This window comes from Gallus gallus, chromosome 1 (genome assembly GCF_016699485.2).
Source record: "Gallus gallus isolate bGalGal1 chromosome 1, bGalGal1.mat.broiler.GRCg7b, whole genome shotgun sequence".
NCBI lineage: Eukaryota > Metazoa > Chordata > Aves > Galliformes > Phasianidae > Gallus > Gallus gallus.
The window spans coordinates 176376768-176398158 of record NC_052532.1 but is presented as its reverse complement, the minus strand read 5'-3'; the positions used below and the strand labels follow the sequence as shown (position 1 = coordinate 176398158).

The 21391-nt window shown below is 41.1% G+C and overlaps 1 protein-coding gene across 13 annotated transcripts in view; it reads left to right on the top strand.

The window, feature by feature from the left end:
* Positions 1-21391, top strand: part of WASF3 (WASP family member 3) — a 64510-nt gene that overhangs the window by 19119 nt on the left and 24000 nt on the right. For 6 of the 13 annotated variants that reach the window (XM_025146845.3, XM_004938779.5, XM_040704114.2 and 3 more), the window contains 2 exons: positions 340-440; positions 21150-21292. In XM_025146845.3, the coding sequence (XP_025002613.1) occupies positions 21160-21292 (133 nt within the window). In that variant the 5' untranslated portion in view covers positions 340-440; positions 21150-21159. Of the gene's footprint in view, positions 1-339; positions 441-20990; positions 21053-21149; positions 21293-21391 lie in introns of all 13 variants that reach the window. The other 7 variants (XM_040704084.2, XM_040704134.2, XM_025146846.3 and 4 more) reach the window with 2 other exon arrangements.

Genomic DNA, 21391 nt, shown 5'->3' with positions numbered 1-21391 from the left:
CAGTGGGACTCAAACCTGTGTTTTACTATGCTTTACAATAAGCCATTATCTTCCATTTTCCCATCCCTGTCTTTAAGTGGGCCAGTCTTACTTCCTCTCTTGATATTTCTTGTTAAAAACAGGGGTCTTAATTATGAAATAGCCAAGCATTTTTCTGACCTTTAAAAATATAATTAAACTCTAGCATGATGTTAGTGTTTAGCTCAATAGTCTCTAGAAACTCACACGTTTTTAGTATTTTAATTGATCAATGAGCCTGGTTTTTAATATATATATTTAGTTTGTCATTGTGATATTGAGAAGTCAAAATTACTGATGATTTTGTCTTTCTGATTGCAGATAAAGCCACCTGAAAGTGCTAGCAAGTTACAGAGTTACAGAACAACCATCTTCTCAAAGGAGTGAACAGAAAGGATATTCTCTACTCCCCTTTTTAAATGGTGAGTTGGTCAGTGGAGCTCTTATTGAACACACCTTGTCATGTATGACTCTATTATTTAGAGCTGTGGTAAACTTCTTAAACTGAAGACCAATGCTGAAGTTTGGAAACTGTCCAGGAGGTTTTGAATTACAATTGTGAATCAGGCTTATATTTCTCTCATGTTGAAGATGGGCTGTAGTAGGCAATGAAACAAATGGCAAAACACACTGATAGCCCAGGAGACTGTTATTATTTAAATACTAATCTTGTTGTGTAGAAAACAAAAATAAATTGATTGTATTCGTGGATGCTCAGGAAATACCGGATTTCAAATTCGCATCCATTAATTATTTTTAACCTCTATAATCTGTACTTTGCTGATGTGCTGTCTTAGAGATTTAAACCAAATCTGCCAAGGTTATATGTTTGACTGCTTGCCTCAAAAAGTGCAATGGATAATAAAAGATTTCTATTTATTGATATTAAACTAGCTTCCCATGGAAAAGCCCTATTTTCCCCAGTTAGTCTTGGCTGGGATGCTCACATACACCCCACACTTCTGAATGCAGAACGTCTTTTCTGATCGTGGGAAAGCAAGAAAAAGCTGTGTAGCATCTTCTTGACTGTGTGCTGGAAGACATGGGCTGTGCTGGTTGACACTAGAAAGGACTTCTGCTAAACTTTAGGCAGTTTTGTTAGTGTAAGTAAAGATGCGCTGATTTTAAGAGACTGCAGCTTCTCTACATCTGTAACAGGAAGCATAGAAACCTAAAACCTGGGGAGCATATTTGATGTTCTTCCTTCTGAGAAGATGAGGAGGTTGAAAGTGTTATTTAGCTGTTTGTGGGAGAGACCCCTTTCTTCCAGAGTCTATGAAATAAACCTGTTTTGCATGTATAGTAAGGTGTATTTAAGTTGAGTCATTCTTATCCTCACTTGGATGATCACTGTGCCTTGTCTCTTCTTCTCTGGGTTTCCTAGTGTGTTTTGCTAATACAAACAGCCCAATAGTTGTAAAGTTGCTCCAAATAAAATGCAACTGTAAAATATTTGTGAAAGGTACTGATTCCTTAGTGTGCCAGCTTTTTGCTGGCTGAATAGTCCAAAATTCTCCTACTGTTCTCTAGAAGCCTATTTCTTTCTGCCGAACTGTAGTAAACTAATGAAAAACACTTAACCTAGCAAAAAGCTGAAGTTCATTAATTATATCACAGTGCTGGGAGAGAGAGGCAGGACAGTGTTTCTCAGTTGAGTGCCCTGTGGAGCTGGGGGGAATGTCGTATGAGAGAGGAGAGAGGGTCCCAAAATCTTTGCATTACAAGTGGGTAAAGTCAAGTTGGCGTGGATCTGTTTTTGAGTAGAGCTGATTTAAAAATCAAAGAAATGTGATCACAGATTCTGATCTTAATTGAGAGATGCATGCACTGTTCATGAGCTTCTGATGTTTTCTGATCTTGATTTTAAAGGAGACTTAGTATTTGGGCTTACCTCTTGCCTGTATTGACTTTGGATTCTATGCAGTGTGCATTTATTTCTCATTGGGACTTCATAGAATCATTGAATCCTTAGAGTTGGAAGAGAACTCTGAAGGCTATCCAGTCCAACTCTCCTGCACTGAACAGGAACATCCTGGCTAGATCAGGTTGCCCAGGGCCTTATCCAGCCTCACCAGGAAAGTCTCCAGGGACAGAGCATCAAACACATCTCTGGGCAACCTGTTACAGTGTCTCACCACCGTCACTGTAAAAGATTTTTTCCTGACAGCTAAACTAAATCTGACCTCTTTGAGCATGAAGCCATTTCCCCTTGTTCTGTCACCACAGACTCTGCTGAAGAGTCTGTCTCCTTTTCTCTAGCTCCCCTTTAGATACTTGACTGATGCTTGGAGTTGAAGTACTTTATTTTTGAATTGTAGCCTGGCAAAGTGGATTTGATGGTCATATGCAAGGTGAAGTAATTTGATAAAAGTGGCACCTGTGCAGTGAGAGACCTAAGTATGCCCATCCTGCTCAGGGCAGTGGTTTGAACAGATTCTTCATGACTGTCTATATGAGCAGTTCAATGCCATGTCTATACTACAAATGGATGCAGTTTCTGGATTCTTCTTTGAACTGTTTTTGTGATAGGCATCACAGTAACTCCCCTTCAGAATTATACAGCTAGTATGTGTGAATCTGCTCAAAGATGAGGTTTGAATCTCAGTTGTCTGTGCACTGATTTAACTGAATCAGTTTCTAAATTTAAACTGATGTGGTTAAATTGCTTCTTGAACTGTGTGTCGATTAGTCTCTGATGGCTTGATTTTTCCATATATGCAGCTTGTCTCTGTAGATTACATTGACTATTTAAAGCATAGTTGAAAGCAATGTAAGAATTGATTAGTTACGTAACTTGGTGTGTGAAAGGACAATGTAATCTTCAGGCGACCGTATTGCTCTCTACAGCCTGAAAGGAGGTTGTGATGAGATGGGGGTTGGCCTCTTCTCTCAGGTAACTGGTAGGACAAGAGGGAATAGCCTCAAGTCATACCAGGGGAGATCCTGGTTGGATATTAGGAAGAATTTCTTCTCAGGAAGTGTGGTGAGGCATTGGAACGGGCTGCCCAGGGAAGTGGTACTCATCATCCCTGGAGGTGTTTAAGGAAAGGGCAGATGTAGTACCTGAGGACATGGTTTAGGTGAGCAATATTGGTGACAGGTGAATGGTTGGTCTAGATGATCTTAGGTCTTTTCCAACCTTTATGATTCTTAGATGACTTGAATGATACTTCCTGAGAATTGGCATCAGTGCCTTTTTACCTAATGTTAACTTGTTAATCTACAGAACCTCTGGTCTCCAATGCAGCTGTACAAATTTTGCTTAGTTTGTTGTGATTCTCAAACAGCCTAAGGCAGAGTGCTGATGATTGTGATACTGCCTGCCTTATGGAGCCTCAACACAGGGCTGGTGAGAGCAGTTCTCATGCACAGTGGCCAGCTTCTTGCAGCCATAGTCAAAAAGCCCTCTCCTTTTGGATTGAGAGGTCTCGCCAGCTCAGTGGGATTTAAACTAATAATTGCATTTCCCAGAATAGTATTGTATTCACAAGGATAACAGCAACACCAGTGCTGGGATGGAGGCATGCTTCTTAGCTCATTGAGGCTGTGAAGCTGGGGGAATGTGATGTTTGAAGGGAGGGAGGAGGACCTGACCCCACTGTCTGATGAGGGTAGAGGGGGCCCTGGCTTCTGACTTTCCTCATAGAACTGTTCACATTCCCTTTTTAAAACAGTGGTATGTTCAGATAGAAGTGCAGAAATAGCCCTGAAAAATGGAGATTCTATTTAGAGATTTGCAACACAGACATGATGGTTTTAGATGAGAGAACACTTTGGGGGAAGTGAGCACTGATGCATGATGCAGTTGGGAACTGATGGTGATCGTCTCTGACTCGGTGTACAGAACAAAAGATGATGATTACTGTGTTACGTCATCTTTGCAAAACTTTTTGTTTTTGAAAGGCCTGCATTTCACTTAAGGGAAAACCCTCAGCACCTTCATTATAAATCTTCTGTGACAGGCTATACGTAGAGACCAAAGGCATAAGGAGAGCCTTTGAGTATTCTCTGCATCCCCTGGATGCTTTCTGTCTAGGTCAGCTGAGAAAAGGAGGGGATGAGAGACAGCGGGCACAGACCAGAACACAGGAAGTTCCCACTGAACTCGATGAAAAGCTGCTTTACTTTGAGAGAGACAAAGCACAGGAACAGGCTACCCTGAGTGGTTGTGGACTCTCCTTCTACCTTTCAGAGTACTGTATATTTACTGAAACAAGCATAAGAATCTTTTAATACTTCATGCCTTTTAAATTAGTTTGGTCTTAAGCATTTATAGGTATATGCCGTTTTGTTGTGTTTTTTTTCCTTGCAAATAAACCATTTAAACCAACATATACCACACCAACATTCAACAGAAGTATCTTTTTATGAAAATGATGCAGACATGAATTAGTTACATGGCTAACAAGGAAAGTAGCATTTGTAGTGTATGCAGGAGAAATGTCACATAACACAGTCCTTACAACGCTTCAGATTCTTCTGTGAGTCTTGGGAATAAATATATAAGAAATGGCTGTTTTCTTTTTTCAGTAAGATTTTGTTGGTCTGGGAACAGAATCTCTGTCTGGGCCTCCAAAGTGATTCTTGGAGATGGGACAACAGAGGGTGACAGAAAACTGCAATAGCTCTGAGCTGTTTGCCATAATTTTATATTCCTAGCAACAAGAATGACGAGGTTTATATCTTCCTCCATTGACAATATTGATTCTGGTTCTTGCAAAAGCTGTTATTAATCACCCAGGCCAATATATCTTTCAGGTCTAGTTTTGACGTTAAGTAATCTCTTCTGTTTTGTTTGCTATTCACCTGCACAACTAGATGTAGCCGGTCTTTTTTATGTCTCCCTTCTGTTTCTGTATGAGAGGTTAACTGGAATCACTAGCTGCTTTCCTTCCTTTTTCCTTCCTTTTTCCTTCCTTTTTCCTTCCTTTTTCCTTCCTTTTTCCTTCCTTTTTCCTTCCTTTTTCCTTCCTTTTTCCTTCCTTTTTCCTTCCTTTTTCCTTCCTTTTTCCTTCCTTTTTCTTTCCTTTTTCCTTCCTTTTTCCTTCCTTTTTCCTTCCTTTTTCCTTCCTTTTTCCTTCCTTTTTCCTTCCTTTTTCCTTCCTTTTTCCTTCCTTTTTCCTTCCTTTTTCCTTCCTTTTCCTTCCTTTTTCCTTCCTTTTTCCTTCCTTTTCCTTCCTTTTCCTTCCTTTTCCTTCCTTTTCCTTCCTTTTCCTTCCTTTTCCTTCCTTTTCCTTCCTTTTCCTTCCTTTTCCTTCCTTTTCCTTCCTTTTCCTTCCTTTTCCTTCCTTTTCCTTCCTTCTTTTTTTCTTAGTAGAAGCAGATTGAGTGCTCTCACTATCACTTACGTAGTCTCGTCTATAAGGGCAGTAATTCCATAAACTGCTTTGGCTGCTTTCCTTTGGATTACGTTTCTGTTTGCTTACGTCTGATTCCAGCCTGCAAGTAGCTCAGCCAGGAGCAGCAGCTACGATAGCAGAGAGGTTGAAACAAGGAATGGGGAAAATAATCCATTTAATTAAATCAAGGAGTAGTTGGTTCACAGCTGCCTTAAAAAGCACAACTTTAAGTGGAGTGGGTCCTAAGGCAATAGTTGGGTTTTGCTTCTGAGGAAACATAACTCACCTTGTAGTTGAAGCATTTATTGCACAGTATTGGTGTGATCTACGTCCAATTTCCAGTCCTTCTAGTCCCTGAGAGCCCGTAAGCATAATCAAATAGCTTTGTCTTCCTCAACTATATAGCTGAGATGCTGCTTGCTTTTCTCAACTTTGGAGAGTAAATACAATGTCTATGTGTACAGATATTGTAGTAACACAGGTACTATGCAACCTTACTGTAACAGGCTTTATAGTACTCTTTTGCGGTGGTAACCTTGCCAAACTTGGGCAGTCCTTTTCTTTGGTGTTTCTTCATTGGCCTTACTGCCAAGGCTTTGATATGTGGTTTGCTGCCAGCAGGATGGCTGCCAGCTAGTGGGAAGATGAGGTCCTTCCCCAGGCGTTTGGTGGCTGTGTTGGAGGGGAAGAGGTAGATAAAGCCGTGAATTTTGTGCGTAGCGTCCTTATTACCTTCTTTCCTCTGACACCTTCCTTCACTAAAACTGGGGTGAGACATAATTCAAAGCTACTATATGGCAGGTTTTCAGCCTTGGGATGATAGTTTTTTTTCCCAAGTGTCTTCTCTTCCCTATTCACCTTGTCCCCAAAAAAGCAAAATAAATTTAGTTCTTTTTTGACCTTTACGTAGTGAATGGGCTTCTTAGCCTATAGCAATATGCTGTCATTTTGGTTTGGATCCTCTTGAAGACCTGAGGACTCCACGTGTACAATAACACAAGTAGAATTCAGTTCAAGTCTTTGATCATAGTGAGAGAACATTGGGACAGCATCTCTTTCTCTGCTCTCCTGCTGTCTCCCAAGTGATTGTAGAGTCCTGGGGGGGGGGAAAAGCCTGACCTCTAAAATCTTAAGTATTAGTAATTCTAGCACCACAATCAGGCATATTTTGATGATGCAAATCCCCCCAGCTGTGGGGTGTATGGATGATTTTCTTTTTTGAGTATTATAAAACTTTAAGGCGCTCTCTGGGAGCATATGTAGTGGTGATCAGAATCTAATGGGTTGTGATACTTAGAGAGCTTGTTTGGAACAGATATCCTACTTCTCTTTCAAAAGATGGGTATAATGCAGACACAGGATCATCAGCACCCCCTAGTCAGCTCCTGCTGTACCACACAACTTGCTAATGTCATCTCTAGCCATAGTTTCCTGTGGCATATTTCCTAATTCCTTTGAAGTCTTTGAACATCCTTGGAGGTCTTCAAGCGGAAAACCACTAGTGGGTGGTGCCTCTCTTCCTTGCAAACTCCATTTAGTTCAGGTCTGCTTTTACTCTACTACTGTATTATGCTATTCTATGATATTATTACGCAGTATAATAGTGCAGTATTATACTACTTTATTTTCCTCCCCACTCTTCAACACTTGATATTGACTAAAAGCAGAACTGGAGATAGATGGAGTCAGCACGATGCTCCCAAATGCTCAGTATTAGGTTCTGAAATTTAGTACTCTTAAAAAAACAATACTAACATTTTCAAAGCCGACACATATGTAAATTTATATATCTATATAATGTATATAAATATATACAGCATATGCACGTAAAAAGAAAGTAGATTCTACCTATGTAGTTAAAATAGGTTCCACAAAACATATTTACCTGTACTAATTTGAAATACTGGAAGAAAGCAGACTTCAAAAACAATTTAGCATTATCACTGAAAATATGTGTATCCCCAGTCACCTTAGCTAAGATTTGATGACTGTAGCTGGAAAAAGTTGCTTAAGTCTCTTCAAAGTGATTGATTATATATAGCGAGAATGTTCTTTTTCCTTGAAGCTGATTTCTGGAGCGCTCCTGCCCTGCCAGCTCCATGGAGATCTGTTGATGCAATGCCAGATTTCATGGAACACAGCTTTTCAGCCTCTCAGGTCTTGAAAGAGGATTTTTAGGGAAGGTTAACTGCTGTATTTGGTCTAAGACTCACGATGGTTTAATAGTAGCTTATTTATCCCACAGTGGGAGTTACTGTACGCGTAGTGAGGAAATCTCGTAAGTGCTGCAGGTCAGCTTTTGTATTACTGCATGTTACATTTAGTAATGTTTGACATTCATTTTAGGCTTCATTTAAAAAGAAAACAAACAAACAAAAAACAAACAAGGATTATAGATTGAATTATTAGGAAGCTAATACAGGGCAGAAGTTTGGGGTGCTGGTAGAAGAGAGAATATGTTACAAAAGAGCCAGCATGGGAAAATGTTTTGTGTCTGGGGAGATCTTTGTCTGTTATGTGCTTCATGCGTTAATGAGATAATAGATGTATCACATGCATTCAGGTTTTTTGTTTTTTTTTTTGGTATTATACTGCATTTTTTTTCCACATTATTCTGTTCTTGCTGAAAGATTTAAGTTGGGATCTGTCCAGGTCACTTAATTTTTGAAAAATGTCTTCAGCAGTGATGAGGTAGGAAAGGGATATGGTCCATTTTTATTTCTGCTGGACCCTGTTTGGTATTTGATTATACTACAACTGTAGGTTTGTATGGAACTTCTGTGCCTTTAATAGCTGAATGTTCTGCTGTGCTATCTATAACTATTACTATTTTATGTTATGATCTGGAAAATTAAGAATTAGTAACTTCTTGTTTCAAAGGTGAATGATTTTTGTGGTAATTTGAAAATGGTAATGACGTGGAAGGCAGAGAGGAGGAAGGGAGGAACTGCATAATTAGTGCTCAAGTTTATGATCACTGGCAGACAACTTGTAGGAAAGCTATGAAAAATATTCCTGCTCTGGGAAGCCTCTAACCAGAGCTCAGTCTTCTTTATGCAAAACAGCCACACAGAGCTGAAGAATCACAGAATCATAGAATGGCTGGGTTGGACGAGACCTTTAAGACCACCTAGTTCCAACCTCCCTGCTATAGGCAGGGACATCTCCCTCTAGACCAGGTTTCTCAAAGCCCCATCCAGCCTGGCCTTGGATGCTTCCAGGGAGGGGACGCTCACAACCTCACTGGGCAACCTGTTCCAGTGTCTCACCACCCTCACAGTAAAGAATTTCTTCTTCATATCTAGTCTAAATCTACCCTCTTCCAGTTTATACCTGGCTGTATTAGTCCTGGTGCTTAGTAAGGCTGTGTGTAGGTTGTGGTGGTGAGTGTGGTTGTTTTTGTGTGTGGATTTTGTTTTTGTTTTTTTGCCACTGTTGTGATTCCCTTCTATCACTCATAGCATCTCTCTTGGTTTATGTACCAGTCCTTGATCACACTACCCTCTGTGGTATGCTCTGGTCCATCTCGTGGTGACTGGCATGCTTCGTGGGAACAGATGGCACGCTTGGCTCGGGATGAAAATAGTTAGGAAATCTTATGTTGCTTTCCTTAGACTCAGCTGTTGATAATAGAATCTAAATACAATATTTTGTTAAGTTTTTCCTTAAAATAAGCCCAGATAAATGTGTTTTCCCCACATAACCTTAACTGTTCTTTCTAGATTTCTGATACATAGGGAAAGTAAAATACTGATTGCTTCACAATCAGAAGGATCAGGAAAATCTGGAGTTTAGAGCTGAAATCGTACAATCATGGGATTCCAACTTGGGTTGGAAAGGACTTTAAAGATCATTGAGCTTCAACCCCCTGCCGTGGGCAGAGTTGCCAAGCACTAGACCTGTCTGCCCAGCACCCCATCCAGCCTGACCTTGAGCACCTGCAGGGATGGGGCATCCACAGCTTCTGGGCAACCGGTGCCTGTGCCTCACTGTCCTCTGAGTAAAGAATGTTTTCCTTGGTAGGAGTGGATGGGAAGCTCTGCCTTGGCGAATTGTAGCTTAAATTTCCATGATCTTTCTGTGTACTGGAGACATATGCTGGGGAACTTATGCTCAAAGACCTTGGTTGTTCAGGTGGACATTGAAGTTACCTGCAAGACATTTCAGGCATTGTGATACATCCTGTGGTGGCCTGGTCAAACACTGCTACAGCTGCTTTCCCGTGGAAAAGTCTGTCCTGCCTGGTGAGAACTGGGATTCCAGGAGTCACATCAGGAGCTGAGGCAGAACAGAGACTGATGCTGAACTGTCAGGATACAAAGTGTTTTTTCTCTTGCAGTTTGACCTGTGTAATTGCTCTCATCCATCATCCTAGAGTTCCATGTGCATAACAGCTGTGTATATGTGCATATATATATAGCAAATACATGTATGCACACTGTATGTGTGTATACATACAACAAAAAACATGCGTATGCATGTATGATTTTTTTTAAATGAAAAACAACTATGAGAACTTAATGCATCCCCCTGACCTTCTAGATTAACTGCTGAGGGGAAAGAGTTGAAGAACAGCATATTTTTTTCTGAAAAATGCTGTTCTGAAAGTATTCTCTTGGTAATAATTATCAGACCTGTAAAGAAGGTAGGGAACACAATGTATTGCCATATAAATGGGTATTATGGGGCATGAAGTGGATCCTTCGTCACTTCTGTACTTTCCCCTGCAATTTAAGGTTAATTGCAATCCTGAGAAGCAAATTACTGAATTTGCTTCTGGTTTAGCTTAAGGTGATTTGAGGATTTGAACTGCATGTTCTCACCACATGCTGGATCCTGGAGGTCTTAACATTCAGCCTTCATCACGTGGGCTGTGACCCAGACAGGTATTTTGAGCACTTTAAATCCAGCAAGGCTCTGTTAAATGGCATCAGACTAATCCAGCAAGGCAAGGCCTAACTGCCATCTACATTTTCTTCAGATAACCAAGGAATTAGCTTCTGATAACACTTGCTGTTTGTGGAGGTGGAAGGCTGGTACAAGTGTGTTCTAAATGGGCTCCAAGAACTGTTTGTGTGTTATTGTAGTTTAAATGTGTGAGGAAAAATACATTTTTAGTGCAAATTTTTAATATTTTGTTACAGAATTTGTTCCAGTGTCAAATTGTCTAAAGTAGCATAACATACCATACAGTCATAATGCTGCTGGTGTTCATTTATGACCAAGTTATTGCAGTTCTGTAATCTAGATGAAAGGCAACTTTCCATAATTTAAACTGCAGTGAGAATATGTATTAGGGTGTTTGCTTTGACTGGTCTGGATGCCTGATAGTCATTCATCCAGGAGGCCTTACTGAAAGAATCCCAGTTACTGTTGTCTCTTGGTAGTTGAAAATAACAGCCGCTCTGTGCTCAGTTTCACAAGGGGGAACTGGTGTTTATAATGCTTTTTGGACTGCAGTCCTATCAGATCCTGCAGTGGGCAGATGCTGAACAAGGCAAACTTCCTCCGGATGAGCAGGAAACGTATTAGTATGCTTGACTTAGCTAAATAACAGTATTTGATGAATAGCAGTTTTCTTGTCAGTTTCTGATTTTTATTACCCCGTTGTCCTACGAGGAGCAGTATGTGCTAGAAAAATGTAGTGGTACTGGATAGGTGGGTATCATTAGTATTTTAAGTGTACTGTGAAGTATTTGAACCGTGATTTGCTTTAAGGCTAGGAATGCTTCTGCTGCGTGGTATAAGAATGACCTGAGAATGACACATAGGCACTTTTCTAGCTATCTGGGCTATTGACTTTGGTTAAGGAGAGTGAGTACTGTGTGGCTCTCTCTCCATAATTAACTCCATAGTCAAACTTGATGAGATCCATAGAGATAACATCTGGAAAGAATTTTGACCTGGCATTGGAGGACTGTGCCGTACTGAATTAGTTTGATGTTACAACTAGCTCTCTGCTGCTCTGTGATTTTACTCCTTTTGACCTCGTACAGCTTATACTCCTCATTAAATGCTATCATTTAGGTCACAAAGGTGAAAACGAAATGAGATTGGACAAGATGCTGTTTTGCGATCAGCGTTGTTGTCAGTTCTTGCACGTTTTCATTCGTGTAACCATTGGTTTTTCAAAGTAGCAAGAGCTGAATAAATTTAGCAGCCCTGTGGTTTGCACGTGCAGGGATGGAGCAGAAGCAGGACAGAGGATTATCAATCTTAAGTCGTCTTCCTGTGCTGTAGGACAAAGCGCTGCTTCCGCTTTCTTAACGCAGTGCTGAGTTCCTTCTTCTGGCTGAGTGCTTCTTTTCAAGCAGTGGTATTTTTAAAGCAGAAATGTTACTTGAGAGGTAGACTGTGTACAATAAAGTAGCTTTGTATTTATTTCTTTCACCTCTGCTTGAAAAAAAAGAGCTGCCACGTTTTTTGTGTATGCCCAAGGAAAATATTTTCGAGTTGCTGTGCAGAACTATTGAGATAGAACTTAAACAAACCCCAACAAATGCATACTGTGTATCTTTTCAGTGAAGTCAAACAGAAATGAAGCTAGAAATAAAGGAAAACAAATGGTGACTCAATTCAGTTCTGTTTGTTTGAATAGGAGAAGAGACGATAATACATTCTTGGAGCATGATACAGATTTCAAGAAAGGTCATATGAAAGAAAAATGTTTTCAGTGCAGCATAAGTACTTATTGGACAAGTCCATTCTTAAGATAGCAAAAAAGCAATCAAATGCTCTTGCGTGACTTGAAAAGCCATTTTTTCTCCTGTGTACACTTGTAACATTTACAGTGCATTTGGTGCTAACGTGATACTAGTTTGGAACAGCAAAATTAATGGTGGCAGTAAGTTTTTCTATTGTTTTTTAGCGTATGAAGGCAGCTGAACAGATGTTCAGAATGGTATGGAATATTCCTTCTTCCCCATCCCACCATTCCTCTCACACAGAGCCATCTGGAGGGGGCTTGTGCTGAACGAGCAGCCGTCGCGCTAATAGCAAGATTAATGTCTCAGCATCTTTTGTTGATACTTTAAACTGGGCACTGTTTGTTCAAGGGGAAAGCAAGAATGTGAGTTGTTGTCATTGTGTATGTGGTTAATTATCCACGTGCATATGGAGAGAAGATGAGTAACTGTGCTTTCTACTGAACAATAAAATACATTTATGGTGGCCATTCCAGACTTAGACCCATACAGGCACAGTTCAACTTTTTTTTCCATGACAGTGATGTGACCGACCACCTTTTACCCTTAAGCACAGTGTGAGGTAACGCCGTCCTGTTACATCAGATTTAAGTCTACCTGTTTGGGTTCAGCAAAAGCTTTTGTCTGTGTTTTCCCTGAGTGTTCCAGTCCATGCTCTTAGTATGGTGTTATTTTTTTTAGCCCAATGTTGTTGGTGGTGTGTTTTTTGTTTCTTTTTCCCAGCAAGAAGTACAGCTGGTAGATGCCTCCCAGTTCAATTAGCTTGATTTCTCAAGTACCATTACTTCACCTGGGACAGAAAGGTCAGTGTTTTGATGTAACGAACAGGGTTTTGGTTAGGGGAAGAACAGCTGATGAGAGGCTTTAGTCAAGTGTGAAGGTGTCCTGCTTCATCTGTTTTCTGATACAGGATGAGTACAAAGGAGTGGATGGAGCTGGTGCTGGCAGGGTGATTGAATTCAGGACAGCAAGCTATTGTATTGTGCAATCTGTGAACCTCTATTAAATTTCAGATACGCAGCTTTTTCCCCAAATCATTATCCTAGCAGCATTTACACACTTTTATCTTCCATGTTAAGCTTAATGAATGAGAATCTTATTTCAGAACTTTCAAAATAGTTTGAGTGGGTCTGCCTTGTTTTTCTTTCATTGCTTTGTGTTCCGTTTTGTGAAAAGAATTTCAAAGAATGGGAACCCAATATTATATTCAAGAATGCAACTTGGATTGAGGTGTTTAAAGTCTGAAACTCCTCCTGCCCTAGTGTGGTAAGCTGCTATAAGTGAGAATGTGAATCGTAAGAAGGAGACAGCCAAAAAGTATTTCAGATGGCTTTCGGAGAAAGATGACCATAGGGAAAGGAGGAGAGGTTAAAACTAGCTGAGAAATGTTTTATAATCAGTTAATTTGGATGATAAGAACTTAGTACAAGAAAAAAATATATTGTGTAGATAATGTTCTAATTGAACCAGAAAAAAGCTGTAGAGGAATTCTGCAGAAATGAAGATAAAAATGCAGTAACCTCAGTTGTGCTAATGATTGTCTGTATGCTTGCTTAATTTATAGAGAGCGTGAAATATCTTTATTTCTTTAACAACGTTTAGGCTACTAAAAGGATCATATACATCTTGTACTTACTTTGGAGTAGAAGATGAAACTTTATCACAATCTGTCAAAATGACACAGTTTTTATCTCCCTGGAAACTGCTGGGGAAGAGCACTGTGATGGAGAGAAGTTAGTGTTGGGATTGTAGTTCTGGAATGTTTTCTTTCCATTCAGAAGGAAGAATATAAAGTAGTAACATCTCTCAGTCTTGTTCTTTGTGCCGCATTTCCTAGATAGTGGGCTGTAGAGCTGTGTTAAAGAAATGAAAATGTTTGGGGAATATCAGTGCTAATTTCATCAACACTACTAGGTTGGTGTGATAAGACCAGAAGTGGTGGTCTGCTGCTGTAAAGACAAGAAATTCTTGTTCCAGCCTTGGATGTCAATGATTTTTTCAGGTAGATTTGGCAGTCAGAAGAAAGATTTCTGGAAATGATGTTGGTAGACAGTTGCTTGTATGGTAAATTTCACCTATTCTTTTGAAGTGGGTATTTTCTAGGCATTTTGCTTTATGTATAATGTCTTGTCAAAAGATCTAGTTTACTAAGGATAAGAGAAATTGTTCTTGCTGTTTTAGTTACCTTGAGGAGGAAAATTCTATTAGACATTCTGTGTACTTCTGACAAATGCCTGCCAGTATCAAGAATTGTATTAAGAATAAAGAAAACAAGAAAAGAACTGTGTGTTTACTAATAAGAAAATAATATACTTGGTCTCTTAAATAAAAGTATAGAAGTAAAGCACTTAAAGCACTTACGACTTACAATCGTGGTGTTTAGTCAAAATACTTCATTTTGATACTTTGAGACAGTAATTGCATGCTTGATGGATCTTCTACTTATTCACAGCTCTTTTAAAAACTTGGCAATTGTTGGTAATCTCATTATTCTGGGCCATTTAAACAATGGTATACAGTAATGGGTGGCCATGTATTTTATGTACTTCTGCAGCATACAAGATGCTGATTAAAAGCTTGGATGGAATGAACTTAGTTTAAAAAAAAAAAACACACATTGTTTTGGTTCTTATTAGAAAGGATAGATTAATGACATTCAGATTGTGAACTTAAAATAATGATTTCCACATTATCTGCTCATCTTCTTGTTCTCATTTCTTGTCATTACAGACAGAGAAGTAAATAAAATCCAGAAGTCAGTAGGAAAAATTCCCAAAGCTTGGGAATTCCCAGTTGTTGTCATCTTTTTTTGGATGAATGAAAACACAGTGGAGTGTGTGTAAGGGGATGTGTATTCCTTTCCTTCCCTTGAGATAAGAAGAGAACTGGAGTATGTTATCCATGTAGCCTCTTCTTTGCATCTTCAGTGAAGGATGAAGGCCTTTGGAGCACAGGGAGATCTGTGTTGGTAGTGGCTGGGGGGTGGGAAATCCAGAGAGGGGATAGCATCTGCAAATCTAGAGCTTTGGGTCTGTTCATCTTCCTGCTTTTTCCCTTCTCTTCCTGCCTAGCACACACCTGGTAGCTTGAATTACAAACTTGAATAGAAAAATGGTCAATGTTACTCCAACCAAGTGCAACTCAGATGAAAATTTAGGGTGTTGAGTTGAGTGGTATGACACTAGGTATGGCAAAATATAACTGTTTGCAGGCATTTGAAAAGCTGAAGTACCCTGGGCACAGAGGCAGCTTGGTTAGTATGAGGCAGTGCATTTAGATGGTGGGGTTAGAGGCATAGACGTCTACAGCACTTCTGTGTTTTTGGTGAGGTGTTATTCAGTTCTAGGGTTTAGGCACTTAAATTTAGGTAGCTGCATAGCAGAGCTTGTGCATGAGGTATTTCATCTCACCTTACTGTACTTGCACCTGTCTATGGGTAGATGCAACAAAGAAGTTGTCCTCTTGGCTTCCGTGGACTTCTCATGAGGAATGTGGACACTGAATACATTTATGTAATATCAAACTCCGTTGCTTTCAACAAGCTACTTATTCAATGCATCTCTTTCTCCTGTGTGGAAGGAGAATTATGGTAGTTCCTCTTGTAGTTCCTCTTTCTTTTAGGGGGCTGTGAGATTTGTCAGTGAAAGTTCTAAAACCTCCTAAAAGTTATCTGTTCAGAGAGAATTAGAGTGAATGTATGGAAATCTCTTTTTTGAGGCAAATACGTTCAGCTTTGTTATATTCTACTTGAGGGCATAAGAGAAAAGCCTCCTTTTAAGAATTAAAAAAAAAAAAGAATTGAACAGTGTCTTTGAGAAAGTAAAATAAGGAAACAGTCACAAGGAAAGGGATTATATAATGAACTGGCATTCACTTTTATTATTGGTGAACATATAAAGAACTTGAATACTATAAGAATCACAAAATCCAGCTCCATTTTTATTTTTTTATGTTGCTGGTGTGTTTTTAGTGTAAATGACAGTGCCTTTTGGGGATATGGAAAGGCCAAGGCAGATTCTAGGAGCAGCTGTTGGTTTGAGTTTTTGCCAGTTGGTCAAACACTTGAAAACTCAGCTTGCCTTTTATAATAGCCATGCTCTGCTGTTGTTTAGAAAGATTGTACATTGTGTTTGTCTTCTTTCATCTTTGTTACTGTACATCTGCTTTCTACTTGATTTTTAAATCTGACTTGCCAAGGCAATGTCAAGCTCCCTGCATGCAGTTCAACAGCTGCTGGCTGCAGGAAGGTGGTCAGAAGTGACCTGGGGGGAGGGGATGCTTTGCAAGAGCAGGAAAAGCATAGGAAGAGAAGCACCAGTTCCTTAGTTATCTCTGTCTGTAGATAGATCTTTACCTGCTTACCTCTAACGCAGTAACTGTTGCTAAGTGCCTTCTAATTTTAAAACGTAAGGCAGTTAAGCACATTATTAAGCAAGGGAAAAAAAAAGAGAGAGAAGAAAGGAAGTGAGAATACTGAGGGAATGTATCTAATGCAAATTTTTAATGGACTGATCTCAGCTAATTCAAGTTTTTGATGTGCTGTTCTTCTCAAATGTGCGTGGAAATGAAGTTAACTGCGCTTGCTGTTGTCTGTAGGGTTTGAGCGGTATCTGTGCTCAGGTCAGTTTGGCCCTGTGAGATGTCGTTCCTGATCATCATCAAACAGATGGATTTAGGGAGATGTTAAGTGACATCCAACCGTATGTTTCCTTTCTCACCTGTTGACTTCTGTTCCTGTTCTTCAGGTCTGGTGCTTGTATCTCATATGCTTCTGGTGCAGCGTCAGAACTGCTTTCTGGGCCTTTCATCTCTGGTGCCAGATGCAGAGGGTGGGCTGATGCCGTGGCACCACATGGAAGCTGATCCCTGTTTTGTTTGAAGCAGAGGAGTGAATTTGTGTTCACTGTGACTAATGGTGTGTGCACTGTACAGACAGGCTTCTGGATCAGGAGTTGTGTGGTGTCCAGCTGGGACTTGGTCCCACTCGTCTTAGGTGCAAGTCTCTGATTGTGGTATCTACTTAGCTAAAGTAAAACAGTCTTTTGTGATTGGTCCCAACCTTCTGAACTGGTACAAGTCTTGAAATTAGTAACAACTCTTTGGTTTTTTTTGTTTATCCGGGGGGTGGATGGGAGGAGAAGCTGTATTAAACTGTTATAAAATCCAAATGTGGTCTATCGCATATCTGATTCAACATGTTTAATGTAGTGGCAGATGATCAGAATGAGTTTCTCTGCTAGCAATAAACTGGGGCTGAAGAATAGCCCGAAATGGCAGAGGAACATGGAGCTCAGTGGAACACCATTACAGTAACTGCATTCACTGCACAACACAAACCTGGGAATCATAGACTGATACTATAGAATAATAGAATGACTTAGGCCAGAAGGGACCTTAAAGCCTGTGTAGTTCCATCTCTCTCCTGTGGACCGAGTTGTTAGCCACTAGATCAGGCTGTTCAAGGTCCCATCCAACTCAGCCTTCAACACCTCCAAGGAAAGGGCATCCACAGCTTCTAGGGGCAGCCTGTTCCAGGGCCTCACCACTCAGAGTAAAGAATTTTTTCCTAACATCTAACCTAAATCTCCCCTTTTTTAATTTAAAGCCATTCCCCCTTGTCCTATTGCTATCAGACTGTGTAAGAAATCGCTCTCCCACCTGTTTATAAGCTCCCCTCCAGTACTGGAATGTCACAGTGTGGCCTCCTCAGAAGCTTCTCTTCTTCAAGCTAAACAAGCCCAACTCCCTCAACCTTTCTTCATAAGAGAGGTGCTCCCAGCCCTTTGATCATCTCTGTGGCCCGCCTCTGGACCATCTCCTGCAGTTATGCATCTTTCTTGTGGTGAGAGCCCCAGGCCTGGGCACAGAACTCCACGTAACTTCTGCCTCACGAGGGCAGAGCCAAGTGTAATAATCCCCCCCCTTATCCCTCCCAAATCCCCTGGCCATTCGTCTTTTGATGTAGCCCAGGATACTGTTGGCCTTCCTGGGCTGTAAGAGCACACTGCTGGCTCATGTCTACTTTTCATCCATCAGGAGCCCCAGGTCCTTTTTCGCAGGGCTGCTCTCAATAAGTTCTTTTCCTTCTCTTTACACATATTATGGGTTGCCCATATGCAAAATGGAGCCAAATGGAGCATCTTGCCCTTGGTCTTGTGCAACCTCTTTAGATTCACATGGGCCCACATTTCAAGCGTGGTCAGATTCCTTTGGATGGTGTCCCTTCCTTTTATAGTGCCAACTGCACCAGTCAGCTCAGTGTCATCAGCGAACTTGCTGACGGTGCACTCAATCCCACTGTCCAGGTCATTAATAAAGGATGTTGAAGATCACCAGTCCTGAGATGGATCCCTGCTGATAATACTCTTGACTGGTCTTTACCTGGGGATAGAACTGTTGACTACAACCCCCTGTCTGTGACCATCCTACCAATTATTTATCTGTAGGATAGTCAGGCCTTCCAATCTGTCTTTCTCCAATTCAGAGATAAGGGTGTGGTGCGGAACCACGTTAAAGGCTTTGCACAAATCCAAGTTGATGGCTTCAGTTGTCCTTTGTTCCGACTGATGCCATCACCCATCATAGCTGGGTGGCCAGCAGGGTCAGGGAGGTGGTTGTCCCTCTCTACTTGGCTCTTGTGAGGCCCCATCTGGAGTACTGTGTCCAGGTATGGAGCCCCCAGTACAAGAAAGACAGAGAGATGTTGGAGAGGGTCCAGAGAAGGGCCATGAAGATGATCAGGGGGCTGGAGCACCTCCCCTACGAGGACAGGCTGAGGGAGCTGGGCTTATTCAACCTGGAGAAGAGAAGGCTGCGGGGTGACCTCATTGCAGCCTTTCAGTACCTGACGGGAGCCTATAAAGAAGAAGAGTGTAAACTCTTTGAAAGGGTAGATAACAGCAGGACAAAGGGGAATGGTTTTAAGTTGAAAGAGGGAAGATTTAGGTTGGATGTTAGGGGGAAATTCTTTACAAGGAGAGTGGTGAGGTGCTGCCACAGGCTGCCCAGAGAGGTTGTGGATGCCCCGTCCCTGGAGGTGTTCAAGGCCGGGTTGGATGGGGCCCTGGGCAACCTGGTCTAGTAAATGGGGAGGTTGGTGGCCCTGCCCGGCAGGGGGGCTGGAGATTCATGATCCTTGAGGTCCCTTCCAACCCAGGCCATTCTGTGATTCTGTGATAGCAGACCACCAGATTGGTCAGACACAGTCTGTCCTTGGTGAAGCCATGCTGGTTGTCTTGGATCACCTCCTCATCTTGCGTGTGTCTGAACATGTCTTCTGAGAGGATCATCTTTATGATCTTCCCAGGCACAGAGGTGAGGCTCACCAGCCTGTAGTTTCCCTGGTCTTCCTTTCTTCCTTTCTCGTAAATGGGAGTGATGTTTCCCTTTTTCCAGTTGCCAGGGATTTCACTTGACAATCATATGTTGGAGAATAACTTGGCAACCATACTAGCCTGTTCCTTCAGGACCTTGGGATGCATGTCGTCTGCTTCCAATCTTAATCTCTTTCATGATCTTCTCCTCACTGGTGAGCAGCAGGTCCAGTAGCACTTCACCTCTGGTTGGTCTGTCAAATAATTAGATCTGGAAGTTATACTCAATGGACTCCAGGAATCTCCTGGATTGCTTTAGCCTGCCATGTTGTTTTCCTGGCAGAAATTCAGGTGTCTGTAATCTCCCATCAGGATGAGAGCTTGGGTGCTCCTTTTAGCTGAAGTAAGAAGGCCTTGTCAACGGTCTGTTTTTGATCAGGAAACCTGTAGCAAACCCCAACCATCAGATGTCTTGTATTGGCCTGATTCCTAGTTTTAACCCACAGGCTCTCAACTTGATTGTTGCTGTTTCTCAGAGGCAACTCTCAAGGAACCTTTATTTGAATTTTTTTTGTAATGAGTAGTTTCAGTTTCTTTGGAAAATACAGCATCTTAGCCTACATAATTACACTTAATGCGTAAATTAATCAGAATGGAATAAACTTGCTGCTGTTTCTTTTGGATACAGAGACTAGTTCAGTTCCTTGTAACAGAAGTTACAAGCAGTCCTTGTTCTGGAAGGCTGAAAACAGCAATAGAAAATACAACAAAAGAAAATGTCTTATCTCTGAAAGTCCATCTCTGCATGTTTTTCACCTGGGAATGGTTCTGTAGAACTTAGGCTAAAAAAGTGTTCATTAAAGAATTTAGCATTCTGCATTCATTAATTGATCACCTGATTCCTGAAATGCTTGGTATCTGTTTTTCTGCTTACAGCATCATACTTCCCTCCTCCACTGGTTAAGCCTAATGAAGTATTCAGTTCCACTAGTTTTCCCTAGTTTGTTCTGTGTGTATGTTTGTTTGTTTTTTGTCCCTTAGATGACCAGTTCCAATAGCCTTTGTTCTCTCAGAAGAATGTCTTCCCTTATCTGGCACATGTCCAAACTGTGGTAAATACATTTCACTGCCTCATTCAGTTTGTCATCCAACAATACTAATGGAAAACTTCCTCATCGCATAGAACTTCTCTCTCATTCTCACCCAGCCTGTTTCTGTTCAGGTGTCGTGCCCTTATCTGTCAGATGAGTTTATCGTTTGGATATAAAACCTGTTGGGATGAGGGTTGGTCAACATCTGACGCAGTTATGGGGCTGTAGTGCGTGGATGACCAGTCTGTGGCCCGCTGGGCAAACGCTCTGTGCCAAGGCAGTGACCTGCTCGCTGCAGACAGCATTCATTCCTGTGAGTCCAGGGGGAACTGCCAGTTTTTCAAATGCAAATGTGTGCTGAAGTCCAATGATTCTGCGAAGCACTGGCATGTTGTAGCACTGGTCTGGATAGCAGTAAATAGCATACTTCTTGCCTTGGAATTGGTGCGTGTTGTCTATGTCGACTGCATACTCTGTGTTCTTGTCATATTCTGACTTGAGCACGTGACTCCTTTGCCTTTGCAGAACTGGTACAACGTCTTACAAGGGGAAGACTGAAGCAAGTGCTTTAAAAGAAGAAAGGTGAAGTATGTTTTTCAGAAAAAGCTGAATGTGTGCTGAACAGATTCATAGCTCTTATTTCCACTGTTGTAAACACAGTCTCTCTTTTTCTGTAAATTCCAGGTTGTGAGCCATGCCTTTGGTGAAAAGAAACATTGAACCGAGGCATCTCTGCCGAGGAGCTCTACCAGAGGGAATTACTAGTGAGCTGGAATGTGTAACGAATAGTACCCTTGCTGCTATCATACGCCAGCTAAGCAGCTTGAGTAAGTATCTGCAGCTTCTTTTAAGCTTCGGATTCCTGATGAAAACCTGAACAAATGGAAGGCTCTGAAATAGGTTGTTGTAATAGCAAAACTGATTCA